Here is a 20,709-nt window from a genome sequence, read left to right as displayed (position 1 = left end):
TATAGTCTACCCCGGGGGGGAGTGGTTCCCGGAAGGAGATCAATACTACAATCATACGACCGGTGTGGAGGAAGAGAGGTGGCCCTGGACCGACTGAACACCGTGCGCAGATCGTGATATTCCTCCGGCACCCCTGTCAAATCACCAGGCTCCTCCTGTGAAGAAGAGATAGAGGAAACAGGAGGGATAGCAGACATTAAACATTTCACATGACAAGAGACGTTCCAGGAGAGGATAGAATTACTAGACCAATTAATAGAAGGATTATGACAAACTAGCCAGGGATGGCCCAAAACAACAGGTGTAAAAGGTGAACGAAAAATTAAAAAATAAATGGTTTCGCTATGATTACCAGAAACAGTGAGGGTTAAAGGTAGCGTCTCACGCTGAATCCTGGGGAGAGGACTACCATCCAGGGTGAACAAGGCCGTGGACTCCCTTAACTGTCTGAGAGGAATGTCATGTTCCCGAGCCCAGGTCTCGTCCATAAAACAGCCCTCCGCCCCAGAGTCTATCAAGGCACTGCAGGAAGCTGACGAACCGGTCCAGCGTAGATGGACCGACAAGGTAGTGCAGGATCTTGAAGGAGAGACAGGAGTAGTAGCGCTCACCAGTAGCCCTCCGCTTACTGATGAGCTCTGGCTTTTACTGGACATGAAGTGACAAAATGACCAGCAGAACCGCAATAGAGACAGAGGCGGTTGGTGATTCTCCGTTCCCTCTCCTTAGTCGAGATGCGGATACCTCCCAGCTGCATAGGCTCAGCACCCGAGCCGGCAGAGGAAGATGGTAGTGATGCGGAGAGGGGGGCAACGGAGAACGCGAGCTCCTTTCCACGAGCTCGGTGACGAAGATTAACCCGTCGCTCAATGCGAATAGCGAGTTCAATCAAGGAATCCACGCTGGAAGGAACCTCCCGGGAGAGAATCTCATCCTTTACCTCTGCGCGGAGACCCTCCAGAAAACGAGCGAGCAAAGCCGGCTCGTTCCAGCCACTGGAGGCAGCAAGAGTGCGAAACTCAATAGAGTAGTCTGTTATGGATCGATTACCTTGACATAGGGAAGACAGGACCCTGGAAGCCTCCTCCCCAAAAACAGATCGATCAAAAACCCGTATCATCTCCTCCTTAAAGTCCTGATACTGGTTAGTACACTCAGCCCTTGCCTCCCAGATTGCCGTGCCCCACTCACGAGCCCGTCCAGTAAGGAGAGATATGACGTAGGCGACACGAGCAGTGCTCCTGGAGTAAGTGTTGGGCTGGAGAGAAAACACAATATCACACTGGGTGAGGAACGAGCGGCATTCAGTGGGCTCCCCAGAGTAACACGGCGGGTTATTGATTCTGGGCTCCGGAGATTCGAAAGCCCTGGAAGTGGCCGGTGGATCGAGGCGGAGATGGTGAACCTGTTCTGTGAGGTTGGAGACTTGGGTGGCCAGGGTCTCAACGGCATGTTGAGCAGCAGACAATTCCTGCTCGTGTCTGCCTAGCATCGCTCCCTGGATCTCGACGGCTGAGTGGAGAGGATCCGAAGTCGCTGGGTCCATTCTTGGTCGGATTCTTCTGTTACGGTGCGTGAATGAGGACCCAAAAGCGAATTAACGTAAACAGAGCTATAGAGAGAGATAGATATATCTATATATATATATATATATATATATATATACATGACAGACCTTCTCTCACTGGGTTAAGCCATGGAAGAAGAGTAGCCAGCAGTTAAAGCTTACATTTTTCTCCGTCTGAGGTGGAAAGGCAGGCCTAACTTTTTAAAGTACCATGCTCAGATTTCTAATGATGTCTCAGATTTAATTACAGGGACAGGGACAGTTTCGTTGATTTGGCATTGGAGAAATATGATAAGATGAACACATACGTCTATCTCTCTGTCCATTCCGAATCTGTAATTTCAGTAATGTGTGTGGTATTTAAAAAGATTCTGCTAATATGTAAAATTACATAGAATTGCATGAAATGTTTATAAAAGGCTATTTTTTTCTCAGACCTGCAAATACTATGATAGATTCATGCAATGCTTTTACTATAAAGGAGATCTTTACACCTCAACTCTAACTCTTGTCCATGGTGGTCTGTGAACCCATAACCTTCTGGCCCTGTGCCCTATAAAAAAAATCCTGCTTTGCCTTATAGGCCTAATGCTTATCTAATGCATATCTAAGGCTCTGGTGTGTCCAAGAAGTGACGGTAAACAGTAGGCATGTTCTCTGCTATCCACTTGATGTTTTCATTATTATTTGGGGTATAGGGGAGGGGTCACTTGTTTTTGTTTTTTAGGTCAAATATATTTTGCTGAAGAGAAGGCATTTCTATTCATTTCCTTTTCAGAGAAGTCAGATTTAAATAACGTTCACTCCCTAAGCAGGAAAGACGGATATTGGGTGTTGGTTGTATCGTTAAAAGCTTTCAGGACTCCTTTCTGCTGTCTGTAATTTCCCACTCTTTTAATTAGTCTACAATCAGGTTGTTTCAAGGAAAGACTGGGAAAATGGTGTTAGTTTAAGACTAAAACACTGTTTCTTGTCTACAATTAGGAGTGCATTTTGTAAACACACAGTCAAAGAGCAAGTGGCGCTTTAGAAATGACTACGTACAGTATCTAGGACGAGAGTTTGTTGAATGGTGTAACTTTATAATACCAGGGCCACACCTGTAGCTGACAACAACATGAAGTACAGCAGGCCACGTGAATAGGAGATAAAACTATTATTCTCTCTGAGGGTCGCTGCGATTCTTATATTTCCGTTGACCTACTGAAATATGAAATATGAGACCAAAACAAAGCATCTAAGGCCTCTTTTATTCCCTCTTTTATAAATACGTATTTAGTTAAACTTCATAATACCTCTCTCCTCCATTGCTTATAGGCCAGTGTTTCCCAACTCCAGTCCTCCAGTACCCCCAACAACAAATATTTTTGTTGTAGGCCCAGACAAGCAGACCTGATTCATCTCATTGAGGGCCTGATGATTAGTTGACTCGTTGAATCACGGGTGCTTGTCTGGGGCTACAACACAAATGTGTGCTGTTGGTGGTACTGGAGGACTGTAGATGGGAAACCCTGCTATAGGCTACTGTTCATCTGGCAGACACTGCTGTCTTTAGTGTGAGACTCTAGGGGGATGTGACATCAAAGTCAAGTGGAAAGACCAAGACCCAAGGGCCATAGAGGTGCAGCTCAATACTGCGATCACATTCCTCCGGAGATGGGCCTTTTCCCTTGCAGCATGTGTCACAACACATCAATTCACACTAAGTTCCCAGTAACAGGCTCAGACTTCTAGCCTGGTTCTGTCTTGCAAACAACGACCATTGGTGTTGGCAAATGGCAAGACAGCACAAACAGATCTGGGACCAGGTTAAAGAAACGACCGTAGGATTTGGCAAGACAGCACAAACAGATCTTGGACCAGGGTAAAGACTTCAGGATCAGGGAGAGAAACGATGAGATGACAGAGACAGACAGAGAGGTGACAGGTGGGCCAGGCATACTGTGATGCTGGTCACAGGGGTCAGACACATTTTGGAATAACTGTACTCTGACACAGCTAACATGACACAGTTGACTCACTGGGCGTTTCACCACAGATGTTTAATCAGTGATGGTTTGAGGTGGATTGGACTGGATGACGAGAAGCTTACAAGCAAACAACTGGCCAATGGTTCCAAACCAACCCTGTAGTTTCGATCCAAGAAAAGATCTTGGTTCAATACATCGTATATACCATCCAGGGGAGAATGACTGCCCCCTCTCATTAAAGCCACGGAAGTTCAAGGCCGACCGCGGTACTGCAGACATTGTAAGCAGAAAACAGGATAACCAATTATAGTGAATGGAAAAATGGCGATCTTTGTGGTCAATCTTTGTGTAAATAAAAACTTGTTTTGAAGACAACCATGTTAGGGTAGTAGTGGTTAACTAGCCCCCTGGGGTAACTGCACCCCCCCCCCCCCCCCGAGATTCACATAAAGACCACAGGATATCACCAAATTATTTCCCCAACACTTGCCCTGGTTGTCACTGTTCTTGCTGAAGAAAAAATGTCCTCTGTGTCATCACAACTTTTGGCAATAATTCAACAAAAAAGTTGATCAAATGTAAAAATAAAAAATATGTAAATAGGAAAGCCTTAAAATAAATAACCACTGTTTAGAGGGAAAATCGTTGATAATGTTTTAGTAAAGTTGTAATATGTTGGAGTGTGTTCCATACTAGGGGGAAACGTTCCCCTGGGGGCTAGTTATCCCTTTATGGTTATGAATGTGTTTTTACCTGTCATTTAGACAATGACTAGCCCAGTTAGCGCTAGTTTATGCTAACTTGTAAATGCTAGCCAGCTAGCTAGTTAGCATAAGCTGCTAGGAGGACTAGCTAGCAAACTTACTACCAGATTGTCTGAGGTAAAGTACATTAATAAACATAAAAAAAGATGGCATAACTTAATTTCAGTTGTAAATGTTTCCATTGTTGACTGATAGCTTTACAGTTAATGCAACTTTATAGCCTTTTAGCTATTTTACACAGCATTTTTTTTGTCATATAGATAGATAGCTATCTACATTTTAAAGAGAGAGCTTCTCAATTGGCATCTCTCCCCCTGTTTTCAGTCACAGGTGGGGACCGGATTCGGTGTGAACAGTGCAGGAGGTAGGCTCATGAGTTGTGCTACAATTTTACTGGAGATAGCTTTATTTGTGACCTACAGGTACAAATTAGAATCGTGCAATAGCGAGCATAAGAGAGTTGCCACATTAATGTTACACAGAGTTATTTAGTTGTTATTAAATGTTATATTCCAATGTTATTTAATGATATTATTTATATTCCATTCCAATATTATCTTCCAATTAATTTTTTTATGAATTAAAAACAACTATTGAAAACCTTTTGCTCCTGAATGCAATTTTAAAGACTACTGGGATTTTTCGTCAAATCTCCTCATAGTGCAGATATTAATGACATGGTGACATGTGCAACACCATTTCTCCCCCATATTTAACTTAAATCATTAAAATAAGCCAACTAGACTTAGCTTTTAAGTATTACTTACTAAAGAATTTCTAAATAAAACATATTAAAATTGATTTTAACACACTTGTGTGAAAACCGATGTCATAATCGGCCAGTTACCGAGTTACTCAATGAGAGGGGGCAGCACTGAGCTAGCCTGCAACGTCACTTCCTGGAGTAGCTCAAACTGCACGTTATGCCTCTATGAGAAGCTATTTTAACTGATTTAAATTGGCTTCAATGCGCTATTGAGTCTTCACATAGGAATTAATGGTGTCACGTGTTCAATGGCTTTGTCCATTCATACATAGTCATTGATACCATCACAATTAATCTGACATTCTGTTTTTAAACTGCATATAAACAATATTACATTGTTTTAAACAAATTTGCGGTTTCTCACCCCCAAAAAACACAACTCCAATGATTAATCCCTAGGGAGTAAATCTAAGCCCCACCCTCTAACCTTTAGGCTCATGGCGACAAATAGCCGTGTGAATCTAGCACTTGTATCTTAAATGGACAATGGTCGGCTAGGATCCAGTTAGTTCTTCAGGTTGGAGTTGAATTGGGCACCATGCCATCTGGGCCCCATGTGGGAAGTGAATGAGAGCATCCTCTTCCATTCCACCAGGCCTGATGAGACGTAGAGTACCCACAACACAGTAGATCCTCCAGTGGAAAAGTTAGACACTCGGCTATCTTATCTGAGATCCTTTCCCACTATGCTGAATACAGGCAGCTCAGACAATTGTCTTGTTCTGTGTTGATCAAACGCTTTAGAAACCGGCTTTCCATGACCAGCGAGTCACTCACTCAACACATAAAGGTTTCTCTGATACAGTGACTGACTAGCAAAGAAGAGAATTCAGGGTAAATGCCTTCTATGTTTTGAGAGGCTGCTTGACACAGCGAGATATGTGCAGTGGTGTGTGAACTACTTATTAACCATGAAATAGTCTGTTGACCATTCAATGAAGTATACATACAAGTGAATCCTGATGTTTATTATTAAGCCCCCTACTGCCTTCAGAACAGACTCAATTCGCCGGAGCATGAACTATACAAGGTGTCGAAAGCGTTCCACTGGGGTGCTGGCCCATGTTGACTCCAACACTTCCCACAGTTGCGTTAAGTTGGCTGGATGCCCTTTGGGTGGTGGACCATTCTTGATACACAGGGGAAACCTTTGAGCATAAAAAAAACAGAAGCGTTGGAGTTCTTAACACACTCAAACCGGTGTGCCTGGCACCTACTACCATACCCCGTTCAGAGGCACTTCAATCTGTTGTCTTGCCCATAAACCCTTTAAACGGCACACATGCACAATCCATGTCTCAATTTTCTCAAGGCTTAAGAATCCTTCTTTAACCTTTCTCCATCCCCTTCATCTACACTGATTGAAGTGGACTTAACTAGTGACATCAATAAGGGATCATAGCTTTCACCTGGATTCACCTGGCCAGTCTATGTCATGGAAAGACCAAGTGTTCCTAATGTTTCGTACTCAATGTATCGTTACATGTTTTCTTAATGGTTTCCATGACAATAAAGCTATGTTAATAGGGACATGTCGTGAGGAGCAGGGGAGGTGATGCAAGCCCCAGCCTGCGGTCTCCCCTGTCCCCACCATCACCCGTAGCACCACCTCAAAGCAGCCTGCCCAGTCTGACTCTGCAGATGGGAAAACATTGCATCCCGTACCATCAAACAGGACCTATTCTGTTCAAAGACCAATTTAGATGGGCGAGCTGATATAAACACAAAGAAAGGTGGAAGAGGGTATGAAAACATCCTCTTCTCCCTGTTAGATCATCCATGTATGTCACTATTACACTATTATTACACTTCCTGTGTCTCTCCAAAGCATCCTGGGATTGTCGTTGACGTTTTCCATAACTGCTGGTCCGGGGTCAGATATTTGTTATTAACCAAATGGCTTCATGTTAAGACTCGTGGTAGGGTAATCAGATCCCATATCTGTGGTTAGGGGCAGCCTCTACTACCTCACTTAGAGTGACTTAAAAGTCTAGATGGGTTTGGTCAACTAGGCTACACAAGGGTAAAGTAGTAATTATAGTTAACAGAGGACAGAGGTGTTACTACTTCCCTGGACAGAGCAGAGGTGTTACTACTTCCCTGGACAGGACAGAGGTGTTACTACTTCCCTGGACAGAGCAGAGGTGTTACTACTTCCCTGGACAGGACAGAGGTGTTACTACTTCCCTGGACAGAGCAGAGGTGTTACTACTTCCCTGGACAGAACAGAGGTGTTACTACTTCCCTGGACAGAACAGAGGTGTTACTACTTCCCTGGACAGGACAGAGGTGTTACTACTTCCCTGGACAGGACAGAGGTGTTACTACTTCCCTGGACAGGGTAGATGTGTTACTACTTCCCTGGACAGGACAGAGGTGTTACTACTTCCCTGGACAGGACAGAGGTGTTACTACTTCCCTGGACAGAACAGAGGTGTTACTACTTCCCTGGACAGGGTAGAGGTGTTACTACTTCCCTGGACAGGACAGAGGTGTTACTACTTCCCTGGACAGAACAGAGGTGTTACTACTTCCCTGGACAGGACAGAGGTGTTACTACTTCCCTGGACAGGACAGAGGTGTTACTACTTCCCTGGACAGGGTAGATGTGTTACTACTTCCCTGGACAGGACAGAGGTGTTACTACTTCCCTGGACAGGACAGAGGTGTTACTACTTCCCTGGACAGAACAGAGGTGTTACTACTTCCCTGGACAGGGTAGAGGTGTTACTACTTCCCTGGACAGGACAGAGGTGTTACTACTTCCCTGGACAGAACAGAGGTGTTACTACTTCCCTGGACAGAACAGAGGTGTTACTACTTCCCTGGACAGGGCAGAGGTGTTACTACTTCCCTGGACAGAACAGAGGTGTTACTACTTCCCTGGACAGGACAGAGGTGTTACTACTTCCCTGGACAGGACAGAGGTGTTACTACTTCCCTGGACAGAACAGAGGTGTTACTACTTCCCTGGACAGAACAGAGGTGTTACTACTTCCCTGGACAGGGCAGAGGTGTTACTACTTCCCTGGACAGAACAGAGGTGTTACTACTTCCCTGGACAGGACAGAGGTGTTACTACGTCCCTGGACAGAACAGAGGTGTTACTACTTCCCTGGACAGGGCAGAGGTGTTACTACTTCCCTGGACAGGACAGAGGTGTTACTACTTCCCTGGACAGGACAGAGGTGTTACTACTTCCCTGGACAGGGTAGAGGTGTTACTACTTCCCTGGACAGGGTAGAGGTGTTACTACTTCCCTGGACAGGACAGAGGTGTTACTACTTCCCTGGACAGAGCAGATGTGTTACTACTTCCCTGGACAGGGCAGATGTGTTACTACTTCCCTGGACAGGACAGAGGTGTTACTACTTCCCTGGACAGAGCAGATGTGTTACTACTTCCCTGGACAGGACAGAGGTGTTACTACTTCCCTGGACAGAGCAGATGTGTTACTACTTCCCTGGACAGGACAGAGGTGTTACTACTTCCCTGGACAGGACAGAGGTGTTACTACTTCCCTGGACAGAGCAGAGGTGTTACTACTTCCCTGGACAGGACAGAGGTGTTACTACTTCCCTGGACAGAGCAGAGGTGTTACTACTTCCCTGGACAGAACAGAGGTGTTACTACTTCCCTGGACAGAACAGAGGTGTTACTACTTCCCTGGACAGAACAGAGGTGTTACTACTTCCCTGGACAGGCTAGAGGTGTTACTACTTCCCTGGACAGGACAGAGGTGTTACTACTTCCCTGGACAGGACAGAGGTGTTACTACTTCCCTGGACAGGGTAGAGGTGTTACTACTTCCCTGGACAGGACAGAGGTGTTACTACTTCCCTGGACAGGACAGAGGTGTTACTACTTCCCTGGACAGGGCAGAGGTGTTACTACTTCCCTGGACAGGGTAGAGGTGTAGTCCAGGATTTTACCTGTTTGTCCCAAATAGCAATACAGTCTCCTTTCTTTTCATCATGACCACAAAGAGCAACAAGTCTACCAAGACGCTTCCATCAATGTTGTCCTAACAACAAGTCTACCAAGACGCTTCCATCAATGTTGTCCTAACAACAAGTCTACCAAGACGCTTCCATCAATGTTGTCCTAACAACAAGTCTACCAAGACGCTTCCATCAATGTTGTCCTAACAACAAGTCTACCAAGACGCTTCCATCAATGTTGTCCTAACAACAAGTCTACCAAGACGCTTCCATCAATGTTGTCCTAACAACAAGTCTACCAAGACGCTTCCATCAATGTTGTCCTAACAACAAGTCTACCAAGACGCTTCCATCAATGTTGTCCTAACAACAAGTCTACCAAGACGCTTCCATCAATGTTGTCCTAACAACAAGTCTACCAAGACGCTTCCATCAATGTTGTCCTAACAACAAGTCTACCAAGACGCTTCCACCAATGTTGTCCTAACAACAAGTCTACCAAGACGCTTCCATCAATGTTGTCCTAACAACATGTCCATCATGACTCTTCCACAAATGTTGTCCTAACAAAATGTCCACCATGACTCTTTCACCAATGTTGTCCTAACAACATGTCCACCATGACCCTTCCACCAATGTTGTCCTAACAAAATGTCCACCATGACTCTTCCACCAATGTTGTCCTAACAACATGTCCACCATGACTCTTCCACCAATGTTGTCCTAACAACAAGTCTACCAAGACGCTTCCATCAATGTTGTCCTAACAACATGTCCATCATGACGCTTCCATCAATGTTGTCCTAACAACATGTCCACCATGACTCTTCCACCAATGTTGTCCTAACAACATGTCCACCATGACTCTTCCACCAATGTTGTCCTAACAACATGTCTACCAAGACGCTTCCATCAATGTTGTCCTAACAACATGTCCATCATGACTCTTCCACAAATGTTGTCCTAACAAAATGTCCACCATGACTCTTCCACCAATGTTGTCCTAACAACAAGTCTACCAAGACGCTTCCATCAATGTTGTCCTAACAACATGTCCACCATGACTCTTCCACCAATGTTGTCCTAACAACATGTCCACCATGACTCTTCCACCAATGTTGTCCTAACAACATGTCCACCAAGACGCTTCCACCAATGTTGTCCTAACAACATGTCCACCATGACTCTTGAACCTGAGCCCTGCCCAACACAAATGTCCTGTCCTTCTATCCCTCTTATTGAACCTGAGCCATACTCAACACAAATGTCATGTCCTCCTGTCCCTCTTTTTGAACCTGAGCCCTGCCCAACACCAGAGTCCTTTGATGAGTCAGACAGTGACAGGTAAAGCTAGTTGATTTGTCAGCTCCCTTTCATTTGCCCCTAGTCACACCCAACTCAAGACACAATTCACCAAAGTGTCACAGAGATCATGATAGACCTCTATGGCATTACAGTAGCTAGCTACAGACTAGAACTACCTTCCTGTCTCTAGTTAGAACTATATGGCAGTACAGTAGCTACCTACAGAATTGAACTACCTTCCTGTCTCTAGTTAGAACTATATGGCAGTACAGTAGCTGTCTACAGACTAGAACTACCTTCCTGTCTCTAGTTAGAACTATATGGCAGTACAGTAGCTACCTACAGACTAGAACTACCTTCCTGTCTCTAGTTAGAACTATATGACAGTACAGTAGCTACCTACAGACTAGAACTACCTTCCTGTCTCTAGTTAGAACTATATGGCAGTACAGTAGCTACCTACAGACTAGAACTACCTTCCTGTCTCTAGTTAGAACTATATGGCAGTACAGTAGCTGTCTACAGACTAGAACTACCTTCCTGTCTCTAGTTAGAACTATATGGCAGTACAGTAGCTACCTACAGACTATAACTACCTTCCTGTCTCTAGTTAGAACTGTATGGCAGTACAGTAGCTGTCTACGGACTAGAACTACCTTCCTGTCTCTAGTTAGAACTATATGGCAGTACAGTAGCTACCTACAGACTAGAACTACCTTCCTGTCTCTAGTTAGAACTATATGGCAGTACAGTAGCTACCTACAGACTAGAACTACCTTCCTGTCTCTAGTTAGAACTATATGGCAGTACAGTAGCTACCTACAGACTATAACTACCTTCCTGTCTCTAGTTAGAACTATATGGCAGTACAGTAGCTGTCTACAGACTAGAACTACCTTCCTGTCTCTAGTTAGAACTATATGGCAGTACAGTAGCTACCTACAGACTAGAACTACCTTCCTGTCTCTAGTTAGAACTATATGGCAGTACAGTAGCTGTCTACGGACTAGAACTACCTTCCTGTCTCTAGTTAGAACTATATGGCAGTACAGTAGCTGTCTACGGACTAGAACTACCTTCCTGTCTCTAGTTCAGATCTGAAGCAGACATGTTTTCCAGCCAAACCCCAGAGGGGTAGATTATTTATCACAGCTTATAGGTCTGCACAGTATAATGAGTAGGGCAATTTTCAGGTTGAAGGGACGTCTTTCAAACATCCCAACGTCACATTCCAAGCCACTGTCTGGGCCTAGAGCCCAGTCGAACTAGCCTGCAGAAAGACCTCAGAAGTAAAATATGATCATACAGTTATTGATAGTTTGCGTAACAGTTATGTGAAATCTATTTTACTACATTAGCAGAAATAAACATGTGTATGTTACTTAGACATTCATCATATAATCTTCCCCCAATATGTGTTATTAATAAAGTTCCACAAGACCCAACCATCCATCAGTCAACGAACACAAAACATAATGCTGCTACGGTGTTAAACACTGGTATGATTATGACTGAGTTTGGGACCTCATGTTCATACAGGTTGTTGGAACAGCTGTGGATCCAGGAAAGGATCCAGATATTTTGGAGCCCTATGAAACAACAGAGTTTATCATTTAATTACAGCATGAGACAGAAGCTACCCTACAATACATCAGCGTTCCTCTGCCTTTCCACTCAGAAACATCCTGTAAGGAAGGAGACCACAGCTCCAATACAACCAATCATTTCCAAGACACCTACTGTAACATGGACAGAGATGCCACATCTATTCTATGTGGAAATGTGGGAATATTGCTAAAAAGAATGATAATGGAATTTCTGAAACCCCTGATGATATGGATTGTCCGTAAGCTCATACAAAAGACACAGCGTTCCAACAGAGTTGACCTCTATGTGAGTGAGCGGGGTTGAAGGACAATGTGTTCCCTGCCACCCTGGCATGGTCAACAAGAGAAGGAAACAAAGATAGATGAAGTCAGGAGCCACAAGATGAACTGGCATCTGTTTCCCTGGAAAGACTGGCCGGGCCAACCCTCAACCCTCCCCGGAGAAGGGAAAGTCTGAGCACACCATCAATCACTAGCCTCGAGGGACACACAAACAATGCTGCACACGCACACACCACATACACACACAGAGAAAGAGAGAGAGCAAGAGCGAGACAGACAGACAGACAGACAGACAGACAGACAGACAGACAGACAGACAGACAGACAGACAGACAGACAGACAGACACACAGACAGACAGACACACAGACACACAGACAGAGAGACATACATACAGAGAGACATACAAGTGGGGCAAAAAAGTATTTAGTCAGCCACCAATTGTGCAAGTTCTCCCACTTAAAAGATGAGAGAGGCCTGTAATTTTCATCATAGGTACACTTCAACTATGACAGACAAAATGAGAAAAAAAAATCCAGAAAATCACATTGTAGGATTTTTTATTTATTTATTTTCAAAATATGGTGGAAAATAAGTATTTGGTCAATAACAAAAGTTTATCTCAATACTTTGTTATATACCCTTTGTTGGCAATGACAGAGGTCCAACGTTTTCTGTAAGTCTTCACAAGGTTTTCACACACTGTTGCTGGTATTTTGGCCCATTCCTCCATGCATATCTCCTCTAGAGCAGTGATGTTTTGGGGCTGTTGCTGGGCAACACGGACTTTCAACTCCCTCCAAAGATTTTCTATGGGGTTGAGATCTGGAGACTGGCTAGGCCACTCCAGGACCTTGAAATGCTTCATACGAAGCCACTCCTTCGTTGCCAGGGCGGTGTGTTTGGGATCATTGTCATGCTGAAAGACCCAGACACGTTTCATCTTCAATGCCCTTGCTGATGGAAGGAGGTTTTTCACTCAAAATCTCACAATACATGGCCCCATTCATTCTTTCCTTTACTCGGATCAGTCGTCCTGGTCGCTTTGCAGAAAAACAGCCCCAAAGCATGATGTTTCCACCCCCATGCTTCACAGTAGGTATGGTGTTCTTTGGATGCAACTCAGCATTCTTTGTCCTCCAAACACGACGAGTTGAGTTTTTACCAAAAAGTTATATTTTGGTTTCATCTGACCATATGACATTCTCCCAATCTTCTTCTGGATTATCCAAATGCTTCAGACGGGCCTGGACATGTACTGGCGTAAGCAGGGGGACATGTCTGGCACTGCAGGATTTGAGTCCCTGGGGGCGTAGTGTGTTACTGATAGTAGGCTTTGTTACTTTGGTCCTAGCTCTCTGCAGGTCATTCACTAGGTCCCCCCATGTGGTTCTGGGATTTTTGCTCACCGTTCTTGTGATCATTTTGACCCCACGGGGTGAGGTCTTGCGTGGAGCCCCAGATCAAGGGAGATTATCAGTGGTCTTGTATGTCTTCCATTTCCTAATAATTGCTCCCACAGTTGATTTCTTCAAACCAAGCTGCTTACCAATTGCAGATTCAGTCTTCCCAGCCTGGTGCAGGTCTACAATTTTGTTTCTGGTGTCCTTTGACAGCTCTTTGGTCTTGGCCATAGTGAAGTTTGGAGTGTAACCGTTTCAGGTTGTGGACAGGTGTCTTTTATACTGATAACAAATTCAAACAGGTGCCATTAATACAGGTAATGAGTGGAGGACAGAGGAGCCTCTTAAAGAAGAAGTTACAGGTTTGTGAGAGCCAGAAATCTTGCTTGTTTGTAGGTGACCAAATACTTATTTTCCACCATAATTTGCAAATAAATTCATTTAAAATCCTACAATGTGATTTTCTGGATTTTCTTTTCTCATTTTGTCTGTCATAGTTGAAGTGCACCTATGATGAAAATTACAGGCCTCTCTCATCTTTTTAAGTGAGAGAACTTGCACAATTGGTGGCTGACTAAATACTTTTTTGCCCCACTGTACATACAGACTGAGAGAGAGAGAGAGAACTATAGACAAAATGCAAACCCTCCAATCCTAAAAGGCCTGTGGACCACAAATTCCAATTGGCTTTACTTAAACTCTTTCACATCATCCTCATCCTCATCATCCTCTTACCCAATATTTGGAACCAAGGACTGATGACCCCAATCCACAAAAGTGAAGACAAATTTAACCCCAATAACTACCGTGGGATATGTGTCAACAGCAACCTTGGGAAAATCCTCTGCATTATCATTAACACCAGACTTGTACATTTCCTCGGTGAAAGGAATTGTACATTTCCTCTACTGAGCAAATGTCAAATTGGCTTTTTACCAAATGACCATATGACATACCTTGTATTCACCCTGCACATCCTAATTGACATAAACCAAAACATTGGCAAAGTCTTCTCATGCTTTGTTGACTTAAAAAAAGCTGCAGAAAATAGCTTTTAAATTCTACAACCACCTAAAAGGAAGCGATTCCCAAACCTTCCATAACAAAGCCATCACCTACAGAGAGATGATAATGATGATATGATAATCGAAAATTTCAATAAGTATTTCTTTACGGCTTGCCATGCTTTCCTCCTGGCTACCCCAACCCCCGGCCAACAGCGCCGCACCCCCCGCAGCTACTTGCCCGAGACTCCCCAAGCTTCTTCTTCACCCAAATCCAGATAGCAGATGTTCTGAAAGAGCTGCAAAACCTGGACCCGTACAAATCAGTTGGGCTAGACAATCTGGACCCTCTCTTTCTAAAACTATCCGCCGCCATTGTTGCAACCCCTATTACCAGTCTGTTCAACCTCTCTTTCGTATCGTCCAAGATCCCTAAAGATTGGAAAGCTGCCACGGTCAACCCCCTCTTCAAAGGGGGTGACACTCTAGACCCAAACTGTTATAGACCTATATCCATCCTACCCTGCCTTTCTAAAGTTTTCAAAAGCCAAGTTAATAAACAGATCACCGACCATTTTGAATCCCACCGTACCTTCTCCGCTGTGCAATCCGGTTTTCGAGCTGGTCATGGGTGCACCTCAGCCATGTTCAAGGTACTAAACAATATCATAACCGCCATCGATAAAAGGCAGTACTGTGCTGCCGTCTTCATCGACCTGGCCACGGCTTTCGACTCTGTCAATCACCGTATTCCTATCGGCAGACTCAATAGCCTTGGTTTCTGAAATGACTGCCTCGCCTGGTTCACCAACTACTTCGCAGACAGAGCTCAGTGTGTCTCTATGGGGTACCACAGGGTTCAATTCTCGAGCAGACTCTTTTCTCTGTATATATCAACGATGTCGTTCTTGCTGCGGGTGATTCCCTGATCCACCTCTACACAGACGACACCATTCTGTATACATCTGGCCCTTCTTTGGACACTGTGTTAACTAACCTCCAAACGAGCTTCAATGCCATTCAACACTCCTTCCATGGCCGCCAACTGCTCTTAAACGCTAGTAAAGCCAAATGCGTGCTTTTCAACCGTTCGCTGCCCGCACCCGCCCGGACAACTACAAATACCTAGGTGTCTGGCTAGACTGTAAACTCTCCTTCCAGACTCATATCAAATATCTCCAATCCAAAATCAACTCTAGAATCGGTTTTCTATTTTGCAACAAGGCCTCCTTCACTCACGCCGCCAAACTTACCCTAGTAAAACTGACTACCCTAACTAGAGATTGACCGATTATGATTTTTTTAACGCCGATACTGATACCGATTATTGGAGGACAAAAAAAGCAGATACCGATTAATCTGCCGATTCAAAAAAAAAAATGTAATAATGACAATTACATCAATACAGAATGAACACTTATTTTAACATAATATAATACATCAATAAAATCAATTTAGCCTCAAATAATGTTAAAAAACATGAAACAGAAACATGTTCAATTTGGTTTAAATAATGCAAAAACAAAGTGTTGGAGAAGAAAGTAAAAGTGCAATATGTGCCATGTAAGAAAGCTAACGTTTAAGTTCCTTGCTCAGAACATGAGAACATATGAAAGCTGGTGGTTCCTTTTAACATGAGTCTTCAATATTCCCAGGTAAGAAGTTTTAGGTTGTAGTTATTGTAGGAATTATAGGACTATTTCTCTCTATACCATTTGTATTTCATATACCGTTGACTATTGGATGTTCTTACAGGCACTTTAGTATTAGTATAGCCTCCATACCTCTCCTCGCTCCTACAGCCACCCTCGAAGCAGCGTTACCCATGCAGAGCAAAGGGAACAACTACTCTAAGTCTCAGAGCGAGTGACGTTTGAAACGCTATTAGCGCGCACCCCACTAACTAGCTAGCCATTTCACATCACATCGTTACACCAGCCTAATCTCGGGAGTTGATAGGCTTGAAGTCATAAACAGCAGAGCTGCTGGCAAAACGCACAAAAGTGCTGTTTGAATGAATGCTTATGAGTCTTCTGGTGCCTACCATAGCTCAGTCAGACTGCTTTATCAAATCATAGACTTAATTATAACATAATAACACACAGAAATGCGAGCCTTAGGTCATTAATATGGTCGAATCCGGAAACTATCATCTCGAAAACTAGACATTCATTCTTTCAGTGAAATACGGAACCGTTCCGTATTTTATCTAACGGGTGGCATCCATCAGTCTAAATATTCCTGTTACATTGCACAACCTTCAATGTTATGTCATAATTACGTAAAATTCTGGCAAATTAGTTTGCAATGAGCCAGGCGGCCCAAAATGTTGCATATACCCTGACTCTGTGTGCAATGAACGCAAGAGAAGTGACACAATTTCACCTGGTTAATATTGCCTGCTAACCTGGATTTCTTTTAGCTAAATATGCAGGTTTAAAAATATATACTTCTGTGTATTGATTTTAAGAAAGGCATTGGTGTTTATGGTTAGGTACACGTTGGAGCAACGACAGTCCTTTTTCGCGAATGCGCACTGCATCATGCGCACTGCATCAATTATATGCAATGCAGGACACGCTAGATAAACTAGTAATATCATCAACCATAACTAGTGATTATGATTGATTAAGTTTAATGCTAGCTAGCAACTTACCTTGGTTTCTTACTGCATTCGCGTAACAGGCAGGTGGTTAGAGCGTTGGACTAGTTAACCGTAAGGTTGCAAGATGGAATCCCTGAGCTGACAAGGTACAAATCTGTCGTTCTGCTCCTGAACAAAGCAGTTAACCCACCGTTCCTAGGCCGTCATTGAAACTAAGAATGTGTTCTTAACTGACTTGCCTAGTTAAATAAAGGTGTAGAAACAAACAACAAAAAACTCTGCAAAATCGGCGTTCAAAATGACCAATTTCCGATTGTTATGAAATCTTGAAATCGGCCCTAATTAATCGGCCATTCCGATTAATCGGTCGACCTCTAATCCTAACGATCCTAAACTTCGGCGATGTCATCTGCAAAATAGTTTCCTATACTCTACTCAGCAAACTGGATGCAGTCTATCATAGTGCCATCCGTTTTGTTACCAAAGCCCCTTATACCACCCACCAATGCGACCTGTATGCTCTAGTAGGCTGGCCCTCGCTACATATTCGTCGCCAGACCCACTGGCTCCAGGTCATCTATAAGTCTATGCTAGGGAGAGCTCCGCCTTACCTCAGCTCACTAGTCACGATAACAACACCCACCCGTAGCACCCGGAGCTGCCTTTCCTTCCAGTTCTCTGCTGCCAGTGACTGGAACGAATTGCAAAAATCACTGAAGCTGGAGACTTACATCTCCCTCACTAACTTTAAACATCAGCTATCTGAGCAGCTAACCGATCGCTGCAGCTGTACATAGTCCATCTGTAAATAGCCCACCCAATCTACCTACCTCATCCCCATATTGTTTTTATTTACTTTTCTGCTCTTTTGCACACCAGTATCACCACTTGCACATCATCTGCTCATCTATCACTCCAGTGTTAATCTGCTAAATTGTAATTACTTCGCTACTATGGCCTAATTATTGCCTTACCCCCTCACACCATTTGCACACACTGTATATAGACTTTCCTTTTTTCTAATGTGTTATTGACTGTAAGTTTGTTTATTCCATGTGTAACTCTGTGTTGTTGTTTGTGTCACACTGCTTTGCTTTATCTTGGCCATGACGCAGTTGTAAATGAGAACTTGTTCTCAACTAGCCTACCTGGTTAAATAAAGGTGAAATAAAAAATAAATAAAAAAATGAACCTGGAGAAGAGTCCCCTAAGCAAGCTGGTCCTGGGGCTCTGTTCACAAACACAAACAGACCCTACAGAGTCCCAGGTCAGCAACACAATTAGACCCAACCAAATCATGAGAAAACAAAAAGAAAGAAAGAATTAACAAAAAAAACAGAGAAAACTAGAATGCTATTTGGCCCTAAACAGAGAATACCTGATCACTGTGACTGACCTAAAATGAAGGAAAGCTTTGACTATGTACAAATTCAGTAAGCATAGCCTTGCTATTGAGAAAGGTCGCCATAGGCAGACCTGGCTCTCAAGAGCAGACAGGCTATGTGCACACAGGCCACAAAATGAGGTGGAAACTGAGCTGCACTTCCTAACCTCCTGCCAAATGTATGACCATATTTCCCTTAGATTACACAGACCCAAAAATAATTCAATTTTTTATCTATTGGGTGAAATACCACAGTGTGCCATCACAGCAGCAATATTTTTTACCTGTTGCCACAAGAAAAGGGCAACCAGTGAAGAACAAACACCACTGTAAATACAACCCATATTTATGTTTATTTATTTAGCCTTTTGTACTTTAACTATTTGCACTTCATTACAACACTGTATATTTTGAAATGTCTTCATTATTTTGGAACTTGTGTGAATGTAATACTTACTGTTCTCTTTTTATTGTTTATTTCACATTTGTTTATCCATTTCCATGTAAACATATGTTTCCCATGCCAATAAAGCCCCTTGATTTGAATTGAATTGAGAGAGAGAGAGAGAGAGAGAGAGAGAGAAGAGAGAGAGAGAGAGAGAGAGACAGAGAGAGAGAGATTTGTAATGTCTTTATTCTTTTGGAACTTTTGTGAGTGTAATGTTTACTGTACATTTTTTATTGTTTATTTCACTTTATTTATTATCTATTTCACTTGCTTTGGCAATGTAAACATATGTTTCCCAAGCCAATAAAGCCCCTTCAATTATAATAGCTGATTGAGGATTTCAGTGAAAACATTACAAAGATGAAAAGACTAATAAACGTCAAGTCAATATTATATCTAGCAGGTTAAAAGACCACCACAAGCTCTGGCTTGTATAGTAGACTAACCTAATATTGTACTTTCTATTCCAATGCAACTATTGAATGTGCTATTGGCGTTGGTGTTGGAAGATTGTCTTTGCGATTTGAGCTGTTCATAGTTCCGGACAAGCCTAGACATACATTACCATTAGCACAACCACCACACTTCATTCCTCCCTTGAGTGATGGATCAAATATCACTATACCTGATTATGCCCAGAACCGTCCACAGCATAGGTGTCATAGAAACCGAAATGTTTTCCTTATGTGGTCTACAATGGGTATGCCATCAAGAGTAGCTGTAATAAACTAATGTTCAGGAGGGGGTCAAATAAAATCTATAATCTCCTATAACGCAGATGTAAAATGTTTTTATTCACAAAATGTAACATAGTAGGCTGTTATTTTATGTTGTAATTACCAACTAGAGATGCAATAGTATTAAAGATAATTAAGTCACATGCATTTAAAGACTCAAAAGGCTTCAATTTTGCCTGTACATTTCTAAGAATTTGCAACAATGTATCCGACATATTTACCTGTCCTTTGAGTTTCTGTCCATGTGACAGCCAGCAGAAGTACGCATGTATGCAGAGCAAACGACCACCTGTCAACACAAGGCATGCTTTTCCGCTTATTTGTGCAAAATATTTCCACAAGTCCTTTTGTTTGGTAAGCTAAAAGGTTCATGCACATTTGGGCATCTCCGTCTCGGTCCTAGAACAGTGTCGTTGGAATTAATGGCAGGTAGGCTACGCAGCCTTTGCACAGTTCCAAGGTGAGTTCTCTGCCTGCGCACGGAACCTTGAGTACCGAAACAGAATTGACAGTATAATCTACAGTAAAACGTTAGTTCGCGGGCGCTATGGACAAACCCTCAATTTATCGACGGGATTTTCCCCTGGGTCCTAAGTATCCTACGTTTGGCAGATTCATCCAAACCTCCGTGACTGACAGGTCCAATCTAAAATACATACTGAACACACTGACATTTGGCGCCTTTTATGACTTCATGATATCCACATACTTTTCAAAATCAGGTAAGCTAACCTAGGGCACAGTCAAACAATTATTTACACAATATGCAAGTTCTTCAATAAGCTTTCTGTACACCAAGACTCATTTGACTAAACCTAATCAAAGGCTGCAGGAAAACGGTATTATCAGCATTTAGTTGGCTTATACATGTCCCCATGTTGAGACATGATGGCATACAACTCATGCCCCTAAACCCTGCATTCCACC

General features: G+C 43.2%; 1 protein-coding gene across 2 annotated transcripts in view; it reads right to left on the bottom strand.

Moving 5' to 3' along the window:
* LOC110495439 (collagen alpha-1(XVIII) chain) overlaps positions 1-20,411 on the bottom strand; it is a 71,139-nt gene extending 50,728 nt beyond the window's left edge. For both annotated transcript variants that reach the window (XM_036951940.1, XM_036951941.1), the window contains exon 1: positions 20,004-20,411. In XM_036951940.1, the coding sequence (XP_036807835.1) occupies positions 20,004-20,160 (157 nt within the window). In that variant the 5' untranslated portion in view covers positions 20,161-20,411. The remainder of the gene's footprint in view (positions 1-20,003) is intronic.
* Positions 20,412-20,709: the final 298 nt, after the last annotated feature.

This window comes from Oncorhynchus mykiss, chromosome 18 (assembly GCF_013265735.2).
Source record: "Oncorhynchus mykiss isolate Arlee chromosome 18, USDA_OmykA_1.1, whole genome shotgun sequence".
In the NCBI taxonomy this organism is placed as follows: domain Eukaryota; kingdom Metazoa; phylum Chordata; class Actinopteri; order Salmoniformes; family Salmonidae; genus Oncorhynchus; species Oncorhynchus mykiss.
The sequence above is the reverse complement of the archived record's forward strand: the minus strand, read 5'-3'. Positions and strand labels throughout refer to the sequence as shown.